General features: G+C 39.3%; 1 protein-coding gene across 4 annotated transcripts in view; it reads left to right on the forward strand.

Annotated features, from left to right (window-relative positions):
• Positions 1-66: 66 nt before the first annotated feature.
• The window catches only part of LOC103053005 (uncharacterized protein F13E9.13, mitochondrial-like), a 36,156-nt gene continuing 23,247 nt past the window's right edge, over positions 67-12,975 (forward strand). For all 4 annotated transcript variants that reach the window (XM_088136093.1, XM_025172601.2, XM_088136094.1 and 1 more), the window contains exons 1-3: positions 67-568; positions 1,562-1,644; positions 10,667-10,847. In XM_088136093.1, the coding sequence (XP_087992219.1) occupies positions 493-568; positions 1,562-1,644; positions 10,667-10,847 (340 nt within the window). In that variant the 5' untranslated portion in view covers positions 67-492. The remainder of the gene's footprint in view (positions 569-1,561; positions 1,645-10,666; positions 10,848-12,975) is intronic.

Below are 12,975 nucleotides of genomic sequence, written 5' to 3' on the forward strand. Positions count from 1 at the left end.
GGAGGAGCCAATGCGCGGCGCCGCCGGCTGAGCGCGAAGCAGCGGCGGAGGCGGCTCGGCGGGCTCCTCCCGCGCGCGCGCGAGGCGTGCCTTGGGGAGTCCCGAAGGCGGGAGGGAGCCGTGGAAGGGAAGGGGCTTTTGCAAGGGGCGGGCCGGGATACCCCCAGCCCCTCTGTGGGATGCCCGGATGTGGGGAGACGCAGGTCATCGTGGCATTTCAAAAAGTGACCCAAAGAAGCCCAGCCCAGCGGCTCCGGATTCTTCCGAGTCGTGTCATTCAGGGTCGTGTGGATGGTGAAGGGCGCAGCATTTGGACGAGGGAAGCGGCCCACCCTTGCCGCGGGATCCTTCGTAGAGTTGTGAGTCGTTGGGAAGCAAGTTCCGCGCACACGCCCCCCGCCCGGCCCCCTTTGCAAAAGCCCGCTTTGGTCACTGAGGGGGGCAATCGTTCGCCTTTTCAAAGGCAGGCCGAGGTGGGCGCGTTTCTCCCCGATGCGGACGTTTCTGCAGCTCTTCGGCCGACTGAAATCAGTCGTCGTTGGCATGGTCCATGTGAGAGCATTGCCAGGTAAAGATGAATGTGTTGATTTAAATATTTGTTTGCTTATTCCTCGTATGGATACAGCCGCCCACCTCCCGCGAAGTGACGCTGCGCGGCGTACAGCGATCCAAAAGAATAAATACTGTACATAAAAGCAATTACAAATGAAAACACAATAAAAGCCCACAAAATAAATGCCTTCCCGTTTTTAGTTTGTCTTTCAAAGAAATAGGAAAAGAGGAGATGTTGAGGAGGGTTGAGGACACTTCTACACTGAGGGATTTCTGGGCTTCAAGAAGTCAGGAGCGATCTGAAGGTAGAAGATAATTTTACCACTACTTAGTAGACCAGTGTTTCTCAACCTTGGCAACTTTAAGATATGTGGACTTCAATTCCCAGAATTCCCCAGCCAGCAAGGCTGGCTGGGGAATTCTGGGAGTTGAAGTCCACATATCTTAAAGTTGCCAAGGTTGAGAAACACTGCAATAGACCATTGACCCATCAACCTTGATGGATATAAAACAAATCTCCAGTAAATTTATGTCTAAAATCTCTCCCAGCCTACCTGGAGTTCAAACTGGGGACTTTCTGTCTGCAACGTGTGGAGGACACCACTGAGTGCTCCTTGCATTATGTTGGAATATGACGTTCATGTTGATTTGCGTCAATTGCTACAACATCTTCCTCTGCATTTACAGAACAAGTCTGTGTAAAACTTATTCCCAAAGCTGTATCTGGTTATATGGTCTACTCTTGAAGGAAAGGAAATTCATAAATAAGGTGGCCAGTGCTTTACATTTACTTCCAAAGGAGAACTACATAATATGTGATAGTGCTATCATTCAAATTTATTCAGTTTTTCAGTTATAGTTCTTTAATGCAAGAGGAAGATCATCAGCAGACTAGTGGTATACAAGAGGATGCTTCTTTATTGAATAGTTTTACTGAAACTTTGAGTGTGTCAAAGGTTAGTAGTGTGCATATTTGTGCATATTTGGAGTGGCATCTTCATCTTTTCAGGAACACCATGCAGTACGTTGCCGTTGGCTCAGATCATTGAAGAAGCCTGTGGAGAAGCTGAAATGTATAGGGCTGCTGGTATTGTGAGTCCTTTTTATTTCTTTCATGTTTTTGAATTTTCTTAGTTCTTAATCTTAGTTCTTCTGTTAGTGTAGTTGAACTTTGTGCAAAGCATTCTAGATAGCAATACCTGACCGATCTTGGGTGGGTTTGGAAACCATGCAGGGCCAGGCCTAGCCAGTATCATCATTGGGACTGGAGACTATCAAGGTATCTTGGGACTCAGCGGTTGAATGGGATGTTTAAAAATCATTCCAGAAGAAGGCATTGGCAAACCATGTTTGCAATACTGCTAAGAAGACTGCATGGACATGACGTGACATCACTGGAAGTTGAACTCAACTCAGGGGAGGCTTTTCAATAAAATGTGTTGATCACGTGTTAGACTTAAAACAGAAATGCTGCTTCAGATTATTATTTATAAAATGTGAACTTGATCAACTCGTTCAGAAATCAAAGACGTGTTAGCTATTTGGCCTGGCTTGGTGTTTGAGAGCAGATTTGCCTGGCTGTTCTTTAAATTTTCTGGCTGGAAAATTGTGTGTCATTCTGAATTGTATGTGTGCAGTCATATCCTATCAAGGTATTACATTCATTCTCTAATGTTATTTATCTAGAATTTCCATCTCTGAAATATCTTAGATTACAATCTGTGAAATTCAAAAAGAATTATTCATTATGTGATTTATAATTGGAGGAAATTTGAGGTTCCTTAAAATTTCAATCATGGCTTTATTTTCAAACTAATCTGGCATACTGGAATCAGATAATAGTTCTGATTCCTAGGAGCTTGCTTAGATTCCTTGCAGTCCAAGTAGACAAGTCAGAAGAATATTATCAGCATTTTTAATTTAGTACATTGTCAAGGAGAATGAGCATGAAACTGAGCAAACTCAGGGAGGCAGTGAAGGACAGGAAGGCCTGGCGCAATATGGTTCATGGGGTCACAAAGAGTCAGACACGACTTAATGACTGAACAACAACAACAAGGAGAAGGAGAAAGAAAGAAGAGGAGGCAAACTTTTACTGGAGAAGTTGAAGAAGATATTCTCATGTGAACTTCCAGATACCTAAAATTTATAGAAATGTAGAATCTGGGAGATGGATGAAGATAATCTGTTCCAACTTTTTGCTATGCATTAAAAAAAGGTAAATAGTCAACAGGAATATTGTTTACCTACTAACTCATTTGACTTCAAGCATTAAAAAAGTGTGGAAACTCTCTGGGGAAGTGTTAGGCATAAACATGCCCTCCTGAAATTGCACTGATGATATCTAATTTACAAAGGGATCCATGTGTTCCAACAGGTATGTTTGTGCCAAAAAAATGATAGATTTTTCAGTAGCAAGCAGTGTTTTGCTACATTTTAGAAAGCAAGACTTAAAAGGCCACTTGGAGTTAGATGCAAGTAGTGTATTGAATTTCGATCAGTCCCTGGATACTGTAGTCACTTCCATTAGTAGGGAGGTTTTTAATGGGTGTATACTCTTTTAAAAGGTCAGGGTATGTTTTACACTTTTCATTACAGCCTACATTGCTAGGCACTTCCGTTTCAACCGGCCTGCAGTGAAAATATAAACTAAGTATTAAATGTGAATCCATAGAAGGCTTAAATGGGCTAATAATGTCTGCTTCTCTTCTTCCTTAGGCATTTTTTAAAAGTTGCAGTGCTCTTTTTTTTCCTGTAAGCATTCTGTGTAGATTCAAATTCACACCAGATACAGTTGGAGTCAGGAAAGGAGTCTAAATTTATAGTGGTCCAATCCAAAAGAAGGAAGGGCTGTATTCATATAAATAAACTAATCACAATAAAAGCTGGTTAGAAGATGGATTATTGGGAAAAATGGTTAAAAATGGTATGTGACGGTGATGTTTAAAAAAAAACAAAAACCACCCAAAAGCTCGAAACTAGAAATGTTGTAATTTGTGTATGGGCCTAAATGTAGTTATTCTCATTATTTGTTTATAAGTACAAGTCACTCTTTCTCCCAAGAATTAAAGCAGTTTCCATATGCTTCCCACCCAGGTACATCCAGGGCCATGTTCCTTTAAGTTGTGCAGTGTCTATAGTTTGATCATTCTTCTGTAATTTTATTAGGATTTATAGAATTGACATTTCATATTGAACATTTGGGGTTTCACCTTGTGGTTTGTGTGTGTATTTAATAAAGGGTCGTTCTAATTGTCATGATTTTTAAGCTGTTAGTCAGGTTCACTGGAAGGGACCGTAGCTTCTGATCTGATGTAGTAAATGGTACCAAAACCAATCACTGCAGTATCTTCAAAGAAAAAATTATCTGATCCTAGAAAACTGGCTGTAGCACATCTGCAATGTGAAATAATATTTGGATGACACTAAAAAAACCTCTTGGTTTTATTATATTGTGTTGTCTAAGTTAGTTAGAAAGCGGGGTGTAAAGACGCGAACAGAACCTGGCTAGGCTGGTTATGTGATGATAAAAGCATCTCCAGGAGTTGTTTTCACCGTCCTAAGGGGCTGCTTTGAAAGTTGACAAAGTGGCACCACTAAGTTGGTATTAATCCCATGAAGAAATATCATTAAGTACTGCTTTGGAAATATAGGGATATTCCTGAGAATTTCAATCAGTACCATAATGTCCCCAAATTGCTGGTTGATTCTGCTGTGGTTTGATTCCGGTTACCTCCTTACCTAAAGCTTAACTTCTAGCTTTTGGTCACTGCTTCCCAAAAGATGTATGTTTCTTTAAGGTTTGACCAACAGATTGTAGGGGCCTTGAAATGGAGAAACATTTCCACTCCCTTTTTTCCCCCAGTAACATTAGATGGATCTTAAAAATGGGTCTTGCTCTTATAAAATTATTCCTGTTTATCCTACATTCCAGTATAAAAATGACTGTAATTTGCACAGTTGGGATGCAAGTCCATAATTTCTAATATTTCCCCCAACTCTAATCTGTTTAACGTTTAGCTTTATAGGCTTTCTGGAGAACTCAAAAGCTTGCTCTCAGTTTTATCACATTTTAGTTGGTCACCATTTCTTTTCTGCAGCTATAACCCTTTCCTAGCCTCTTTTGGGGTGGGGTGGGGCTGCTGAAACTGAAATAGACTAGAAAAAATTACATGTGCATCATGCTATTTTCTAAGGGTGTACAGACATGACTGATGAAAGCAAATCTTCAGGTTTTTTTAAGGTGCCTGGTTTGATGCATTAGTGATTCTTTTTAAAAAGAATGTAATAAATATGGAAGATTTATAATGTTGGAGCATATAAATGAAAACAAGTGAATGCTCAGACATGATGCCATCTGTGCTGAAAAATTATAGCTGCTCTGTGCTTGTTTTGCCAAACACAATCAAAATTGCCATGACAAGATTATATGCAGTGACAGATCCCAAAGAGCCCTCTCAGTTTTGCCAGTTTCTGATATTGTTGTTCTAAAAGGATGGGATGGGGGGAACGCACTAGCATTTTTATAGAATTACTAATATTTGTCTGTAAAATATCTGTAGCTAAACATTAATGTTACTGGAGAGGCTGTAACTTCAAATTGTATTGTCCCTAAGCATCTTTATTCTATCCTAATTCTTTATTCAGAAATTACACATAGTGTGAAGGGAAGGGATCACTATCAATGAAAGTGACAGCTATAATTCAAGACCAACAGAGCTTAAGCTCTACTTTGTAAAATACGCAGCTGACATAATATAATTAAGTGTTGACGTGCTGAAGTTGACTATAAATTGGTTGTGGTTACTTGTGTAAAGTTACATTCTTGAAGATGAGTATTACCAGTGACATTTGGTTCAAATTTTCTCTGTGACACATCTAAGGCTACTCAGAGTCCTTGATTTAGAGATTCCTTTTTGTTTGGGTTCTGCTCCAAAAAAAGTTTACCCGGTTCAGAAAGGCTGGTAGAATGATGAGAGGAAAATGCCCTGATTGTTCTTGTATGTCTCACTGCATAATTGAATTTCAGGTGTCTTTTTCCACTATTTAAACCAGGGGTTCTTAGATTTCAGGGAGCCTGTCAAGTTGGGTGGGAAAATAATTTCAATTTTATTTTCACTAACCAAAATATTCCATAATGTTCCAAAATATTCCACCTTTTCATTCCATAATGAATGTAGGCAACGAAGAAATTTATGGCTTCTGATTGATTATGTGCCATCAAGTCATTTTCAACTCCTAGCAACCACATAGATAGTTTTTCTATGACAATCTATCCCTAACCTGGTCTTTCACAACTTCCAATGGTGCCCTCATCGCCACTGTAATTGAGTCCATCCACCATGTTGCTGGTCATGTTCTTCTTCTCTTTCCCAGCATGAGAGCCTTCTCCAGAGAGCTGAGCTTTTGCATAATGTGTCTGAAGTAGGATAATTTGAGCCTGGTCATTTGTGCCTTGAGTGAGAACTCTGGGTTGATTGGTTCACTGATCCATTTGTTTGTTTTCTTGGCTGTCCACAGTATTCTCAGGAATCTTCTCCAACTCCAAAGTTCAAAGATGTAAATACTCTTCCTATCCTGCCTATGGCCTCTAAACTCCCAAAATGTATGTTAACTTCAGTACATCTCACTATCTAAAATTATTGTACCTGAAAAAAGTAGAACCAGAATACATTTGGATGTGTCAAGTACCTTTATCCCCATAGGCATGTAACTGATAACAGTCAACACAGTTTGCATTTCAAAGATTCCTTTGTACCTAAATATCTATACAAGCCATTAATCCTATGATTCTAAGGGATTTATAATTTTAATGGATTAAAGAATTAAAGAAGAATTACCATATTATGTGTTTGTTATTTTTTAATATTTTGAGAACTGTATGTGACCATAATTGGTTCACCTTGTAATACAATTTATATCTGTGTTTTTTATTTTATGCATTTAAGTATATTTTTTTCTGAGAAGGGTTTCTAGGTTTCATCACACTCTCCAATGGGTCCATGGCACCAAAAGGTTAAGAACCCCTGAATTAAACTGATAAGAGCTACCATGGAAGTTTGTAGAATGTTATGTATAAAATATTTTATACATGGTTAGAGATTTCAAGAGTTCAAGAAGCATTGTTTGACTGAATTGGACTATGAAATGTACTGTGTTTGCAGGGATAGGAAACTGCATGCCTCAAAGATTCCTAAATGACAACTCTGCTATTGTTGTCCATTGACCTTGCTGGCTGTGGCTGATAGATGCAGTTTCTAGAGACAGACCCCATTTCTGCAGCCCTGCATTAGGGTTTTAAATGTGAATTTCTGAAACCATAGACCTATATTATATAAACTATAAGACAGAACTTCCTTAAAAATGTTGTACTTCTGGTGTACGAATATAAGGTCAAAGTCTGGAGAGGTGGCTGAATTCCAAAACGTGTAGGCCAGATCTAACATGAGTCCCTTGAAGCAGAGAGGGATATTGCTGGCAGAAAGGTGGAAGGGATAGTGGCTTCAATTTCTATAGAATCCTGTGACCTTCCTACTTTATCTTTGGATGTCACAGGAAACCATCTGGAAGAAAAGTAGTCAAGGGCTGCCAAAGGAGAAGAAATTGGCAAATATTTCCATAGTAGAATCATTTTGAGGAGAATATCACTCTCCCAGGTAGAATAGTCATTCTCTTATTAAAAATATTTGCAACTAAAATAACTATTCCTTTTAGATATCAAGATAATATTTTGTGTATTTCAATCTGTGCATTAGCTAAAGTTGAACTCAATTATTTTGAGTTGTCTTAAAGTGGGGTGGTTGTATCTGTTTAAATATTATGAACACACAAATAAATACCTGAGTAAAAGAGAAAGATGTTGATTCTTCTGGACAAATTTACATTCATTTTTTTAAAAAAATTAGGCATCTGTAATTTGGGGTCATATCACCAAAGCTGCTACAACAATAAACAAAAGCTGTATTGATTTTTCTAATGGGTCTATAAATAATACACATAATTGGCGGTACTCAAAGAAATAGTATTAGAGGCCTTCATTTTATTTTTTATAAAAAGCATTTTTTTAAGTGCTTGCAGAAGAATTTAAAGATATTTGGGAAGCAATGATGATTTGCTATCTAGAATTTTAACTTTAAAAGATATTGCAGTATGCTCAAAATCATCAATGAGCAGTGTGGATTTCTAGAAGTCAACAAAAAGAAGCATCTTCATTAAGCAGTTTTGAATGTAGATAGTATGTTTCGAGGGTTTTTTATTATGTACAAATACGTGAAAGTAAAGAGACAGTGTGGTCCAAATTATCTTCTCTGCTTTTAACTATGAAGATGGCTGTGATAAGAAATAAAGGAGGTAAAATACAAAATGAGGCTTTATTGCTCAAACATTTCCCAAGTGAACAGCTGCAACAATAAATATAAGGTTTTTTATCTGTAAAGAAGAAACACTGTGCAATCTGCGTATGTTAAATTCTACCTGTGTTCTAATTCCAGTTAAATTTTCGGAGTACCATCTTTTATATAAATGAAAGGGTGAATATCCATGGAAAGTTAAGGTATCAACAGATTCAGAATAAAGACACTTTTACAAAAATATGGGCATTCTTTAGGGGAAAAAAATCTGTAAGGGGTTTTTAAGTTGCTGCACTTAAGAGACAATGGGAAATTAATTGTAAAAAAAGAAGTTGCAGAGGAATAGGGAGAATGGCCCAGTTCACACTTCATATTAATTCATAACTTGCTTCAGCATGACTTACTGGATAAATCACAGTTTGGTGAACGTGCACAATGTGATAAGCTATAAATCATGGCATAATAGTTGGGCCCACATAGCAAAATTAACCACACAGTAAAACCTTGAGTTACTGGATTTCAGACAGAAATGTTTTTCATTCAGATGTTGCTTTCTTTTAATGGACTTATGCCCGTTAAATTGAGGGTTTGTCCCTTTGAGATTTTATTGCAAGTGATGCCATTTGTGTCAATTCTATAATTCCACAAATGACATACATTCAGATGTAACAGATACCTCCTCTTCCCCATGATTCTTTAAATTGAAGTTATAACTTCTGAAGGATAGCTTTGATGACTCCTCAGATTGTCACCTGCTATGCACCCATGAGTACATCCACACACAGAATCATACGGTTGGAAGAGATCTTGGAAGTCTTCTAGTCCAACCCCCCCAAACTCAAAGGGGACAGGGATTCTGGTCAGCCAAGTTGACCCTGCTGTAAGATCGATGGACCACAGCCCTCTTTTGAAAGATACTCCCCCAAAACCAGGGTCAGCAGAGACCACCACCATCATCATCCCAGTTTCCCACGTCTCCAGCAGCAAGACTGATTTCTGGAGTTTTTCTGCCATCTGCTGGGACAGGCATGGATAGGTCTGGCTTTGCAGAAGTTCTTTGACAGGGGTCGGTCTGTAAGCGAGCATCTCACAGGTCCAAAGCAGCAAAATGAGGAAATTCCAAATTGTAGGAATCCAATAGAATCCCCAAAGAATTCAGTAGCCAAGAACTTCTGTGGTGTTCCAGGAAAACTGCTCAAACTCATCCAGAAAGCTTAACTGGATGGCCCCAAACCAGTTGCATTGATTAACCAACCACAAACTGCTGCGGTTTTGCTGTCCGCATCAGGGTGGGCCACTCATGGGGTCTCGACAGGCGAGAGTGAAGACAAACACGCAGGTTTTCCTCGAGGTGAGTGAGCCCAGAGCGTGTTCTGAACTACTCTTTTATTGGGTATTACAAGTCAGGAAGCAGGTGGTGGGGGCAGGTTGTGGGGGCATATAGCCTTTTATAGTCATGCAACAGCTTTAAGCAACACTATTGGTTTATTCTATGTTTCCTGTATAGCCTGTCATGGTTATACGTTTCCCTACTTGCTTACGTAGCATCAGGTATGTCTCAAGCAGTGATCGCCTTATCGTGCTTTTAGGTGCTTTTATTATCTGGTACCTTCCCTCATCCTAGGTTTCTGGTTCGTGTGCTGGCCACTGGCCTGGCCACACTGCAGAAGCCTGAATCAAGTTTCTGATAAGCAAGCATTTTATTCCAACAAACTGCTTGCATGATTCTATGCAATTTTTAAAGCACCTAACATTTATAATATGGCAATAATAATTTATTAAAATTATCCAGAGCAATAATAAGGTATTGAAATAAATGCTAATTTATTAAAATTACTGGTAATTTATGTGAGCCAATACTCATAATTTATTAAAATAAATGTTAATGTATTAAGACTACTGTTAATTTATGTGGGCAAATAGCTATAATTTATTGAAATAAATGCTAATTTATTAAAATTACTGTTAATTTATGCGTGTTAGTACCCATAATTTATTGAAATAAATGCTAATTTATTTTAATTTATGCGGGCTAGCATTCATAATTTATTAGAATAAATGCCAGTTTATTCTATATAAGTTATTGTTAATTTATATGGGCCAATATTCATAATTTATTAAAATAAATGCTAATTTATTAAAATCACTGTTAATTTATGTGGGCTAATACCTGCAATTTATTAAAATAAGTGCTAATGTATTAAAATTAATTGTAATTTATGAGGGTCAATGGTCATAATGTATTACAATTAATGGTAATTTATTAGAATTATTGTTAGTCTATGGGGTCTAATAAGCATATTTTATTAAAATTAATGATAATTTATTAAAATTGCTGATAAGTCATGGTGTGATCCTTCAGACCCAGGCAGCAAATATGAGATTTGCTCAAATGGCACTCAGCTCCATGTTCAGGCTTCTTTGCCATTTGAGCAAGCTGCTGTGACAGATGTAGGGAGAAGGTCTTTCTCCATCACCTTGTCAGCTTTTGCTGTTAGCTTCTGTGAGTTCTCTAGAGGTTTTTCTGTTCACCCCAGCTAGAAACATGGACACATAATCCAGTATCTAACCATACACATCCTAGTGGAAAGTCTGTGTGTGTATGTGTGTGTGTGGTAGTGAAAACAGAATTTCCAGAGAGTTGTATTATGCTTCTCAGTAGATGGATGATGTGCTATCTGCTCCATGGTTATGATTCCATTTTCTTGAGCCATTTTGGGAAGCTCTTTTGATTTTAATACCGTCTTCCGCATTTATTCCCACAGGATGGCTTGATTGTCGAAAATATGCATGACCGGCCCTACGTAGTTGATGTTGGTGCAGAAGTTACAGCGGCCATGGCGGTAATTTGTGCCTCAGTAAAACAGGCGTGCCCCACTCTCCCCATGGGGGTTCAAATACTGTGTGCTGCAAATCAGCAAGCTATAGCAGTTGCTCTTGCTTCAGGTAAGTAAAGGAACTTAGGCTCCTTGACAGGCTAAACTGAATATGAGCAAGTTGATGAAACCTCTGCTTCCTACAGCTCATAGAACGTTCTTGCAAAGCCCTGATGAACTGCATAGCCATGTGTCACAAGGGCTGTGCAACACTTCAGAGTTCTTGGGAGTATGAATGTAGCATCCACTTGCAACATAGCAGCTATGTCTAAAGATGCAACTGCTTTAAGGAGTTGCAGACAGTGCTTTGCTGCAAAGCACCTTTTGGAGACTGAATCTAAAACCTTACTCAGTCTTACAACATACAGGTAGTCTTCAGGTTACAACACCAATCCCAGCATCCCAGTTGCCATCTTAACCCCAGCACTGTGTGGGTTGTTAAGTGGTGAGAGGCAAGAATCCCAGGTAAGGAATGGGGTGCTGCAAGTGGGTGCTGGGGAGCGCGGGCAGGCTGGGGAAGGCCTTGGGCAGGTGCTGGGGAGTGTGGGCAGGCTGGCGTGGCTGTAGGCAGACATTGCTGTGAGCAGACGCACACTACAGAGTGCGGGCAGGCAGCGGGTGCTACAGGGTACGAGATCCCTGGGATCTCATACTCTGTAGTGGGGCTCCTCAGAAGAAAAAGCAGCAGGAACGACTTACAGGAGCAACTTGTGTCCTTCCCTACTGGCTTCCACATTGCCTTCGTTTGTGGGAAGCCAGCAGGGAAGGCTGCAAATCATCATCGTGTGACCACGGGGACACTGCAACAGCTGCAACTTTGAGGACCGGATGTAAGTCGTCCTTGTTCAGCGCTATTGTAATTTTGAATGGTTGCTGAATGAGTAGTCGTAACTTGAGGACTACTTGTAAAATGTGTTTCATCTTTCCTGGAGAGGGAAAGAGTTGGCTGGCAAACATGAACAGCGAAGAAAGAGGCAGACCTCAACTGATGATAGTTGTGATTTATTTGATAAATAATGCCGAGTATTTTTTACTGTAGGTTTTCTTAGAGGAGCAAGGACATCATATGTCTCAAGTGCTTCTAGTTATGGCTTTTAAGGAGCAGTTGCTTGCTTCAAACATGGAATACAAGAGGGACGCAGTCAGTGTCATTTTTCATTTTCTAACCTTTGTTTTTCTACTACTTTGGTCTTTTTTATTTCCAGAAAAAAATCCATTAAGGAGTGACAGATGGAATAGCTACAAAGTTGTATTTATTATTGCAGTTTGTTATGTTTATACCCTTCCTTTCTGTTTGGGAGCCCTTTTTTTAGTACAACAAAAGCAATTCACTTAAAATAATATATCAACTTTGTCCCAAGAAAGACAAGTTGCAACACATTTGCTATCTTTCATAAAATAAATTACATTCTACCACCAACTTGGACCCTGACTTTTTCTTTGTGATTATTCAGTCCTTGTCCCCCTACCTCTGTACTGTCCTGATGTTGGCATAATTGGTAACTTAAAAAAAAACCAAAAACCAAGAAAGGGAAAAATTGCTCAATGAGCACACAGTTCAAAGGCCCGGAATGTGTATAACATTTCTGATCACCACTCCTCCTTCCCTCTTGCACACAGTTTGGTGCAGAGTTTTGTTAGCCGCAGAGTTAAGGCTCAGTGTAGGGTTAGGGTCCTCTGATCAGGACATGAAAGCCACCTTCTGTGTGCATTCTGCAGCTGACCATGGATAGTATTAACACGAGGGCTGCTGGTGGGGTAATGGTGCACCTTTCTTGGTTTGACAGTGGAAAAGAATTAGGAGAACCACAGTACTTTGCACGTACTGTGATTTGACATAGGTTCATCTATGTCTAGATCCCTGGCTGGGTGGAACTCTCAGCACCATTATCTCAACTCAGTATGGTCAACAGTCAGATTTTTATAAATCAACAAGCAGTGATTGCCAGCATTAGGAAGCCCTGTTGTAGGAGGCAGCACATTTTAAGATCTCTTTGAGCTCTCCTGCCATAATCACATTAACAATTGCTTTATACTTCTTCATGACAGATATCAATTGATGGCTTTCTTCCATTTAGTTCAATCAAATGGTACAAGGGATTAATTTTAACTCATCATGATTGCTCATCTAATACAAGTTAGACCTCAGGATATGACAGTAATCTACTGTAATGAACTATTATACTTCTGTTGAATTA

This window comes from Python bivittatus, unplaced genomic scaffold (assembly GCF_059951505.1).
Source record: "Python bivittatus isolate LINGU-HERP-01145 unplaced genomic scaffold, Pbiv_v1 ctg000190_np1212, whole genome shotgun sequence".
Classification (NCBI taxonomy): Eukaryota; Metazoa; Chordata; class Lepidosauria; order Squamata; family Pythonidae; genus Python; species Python bivittatus.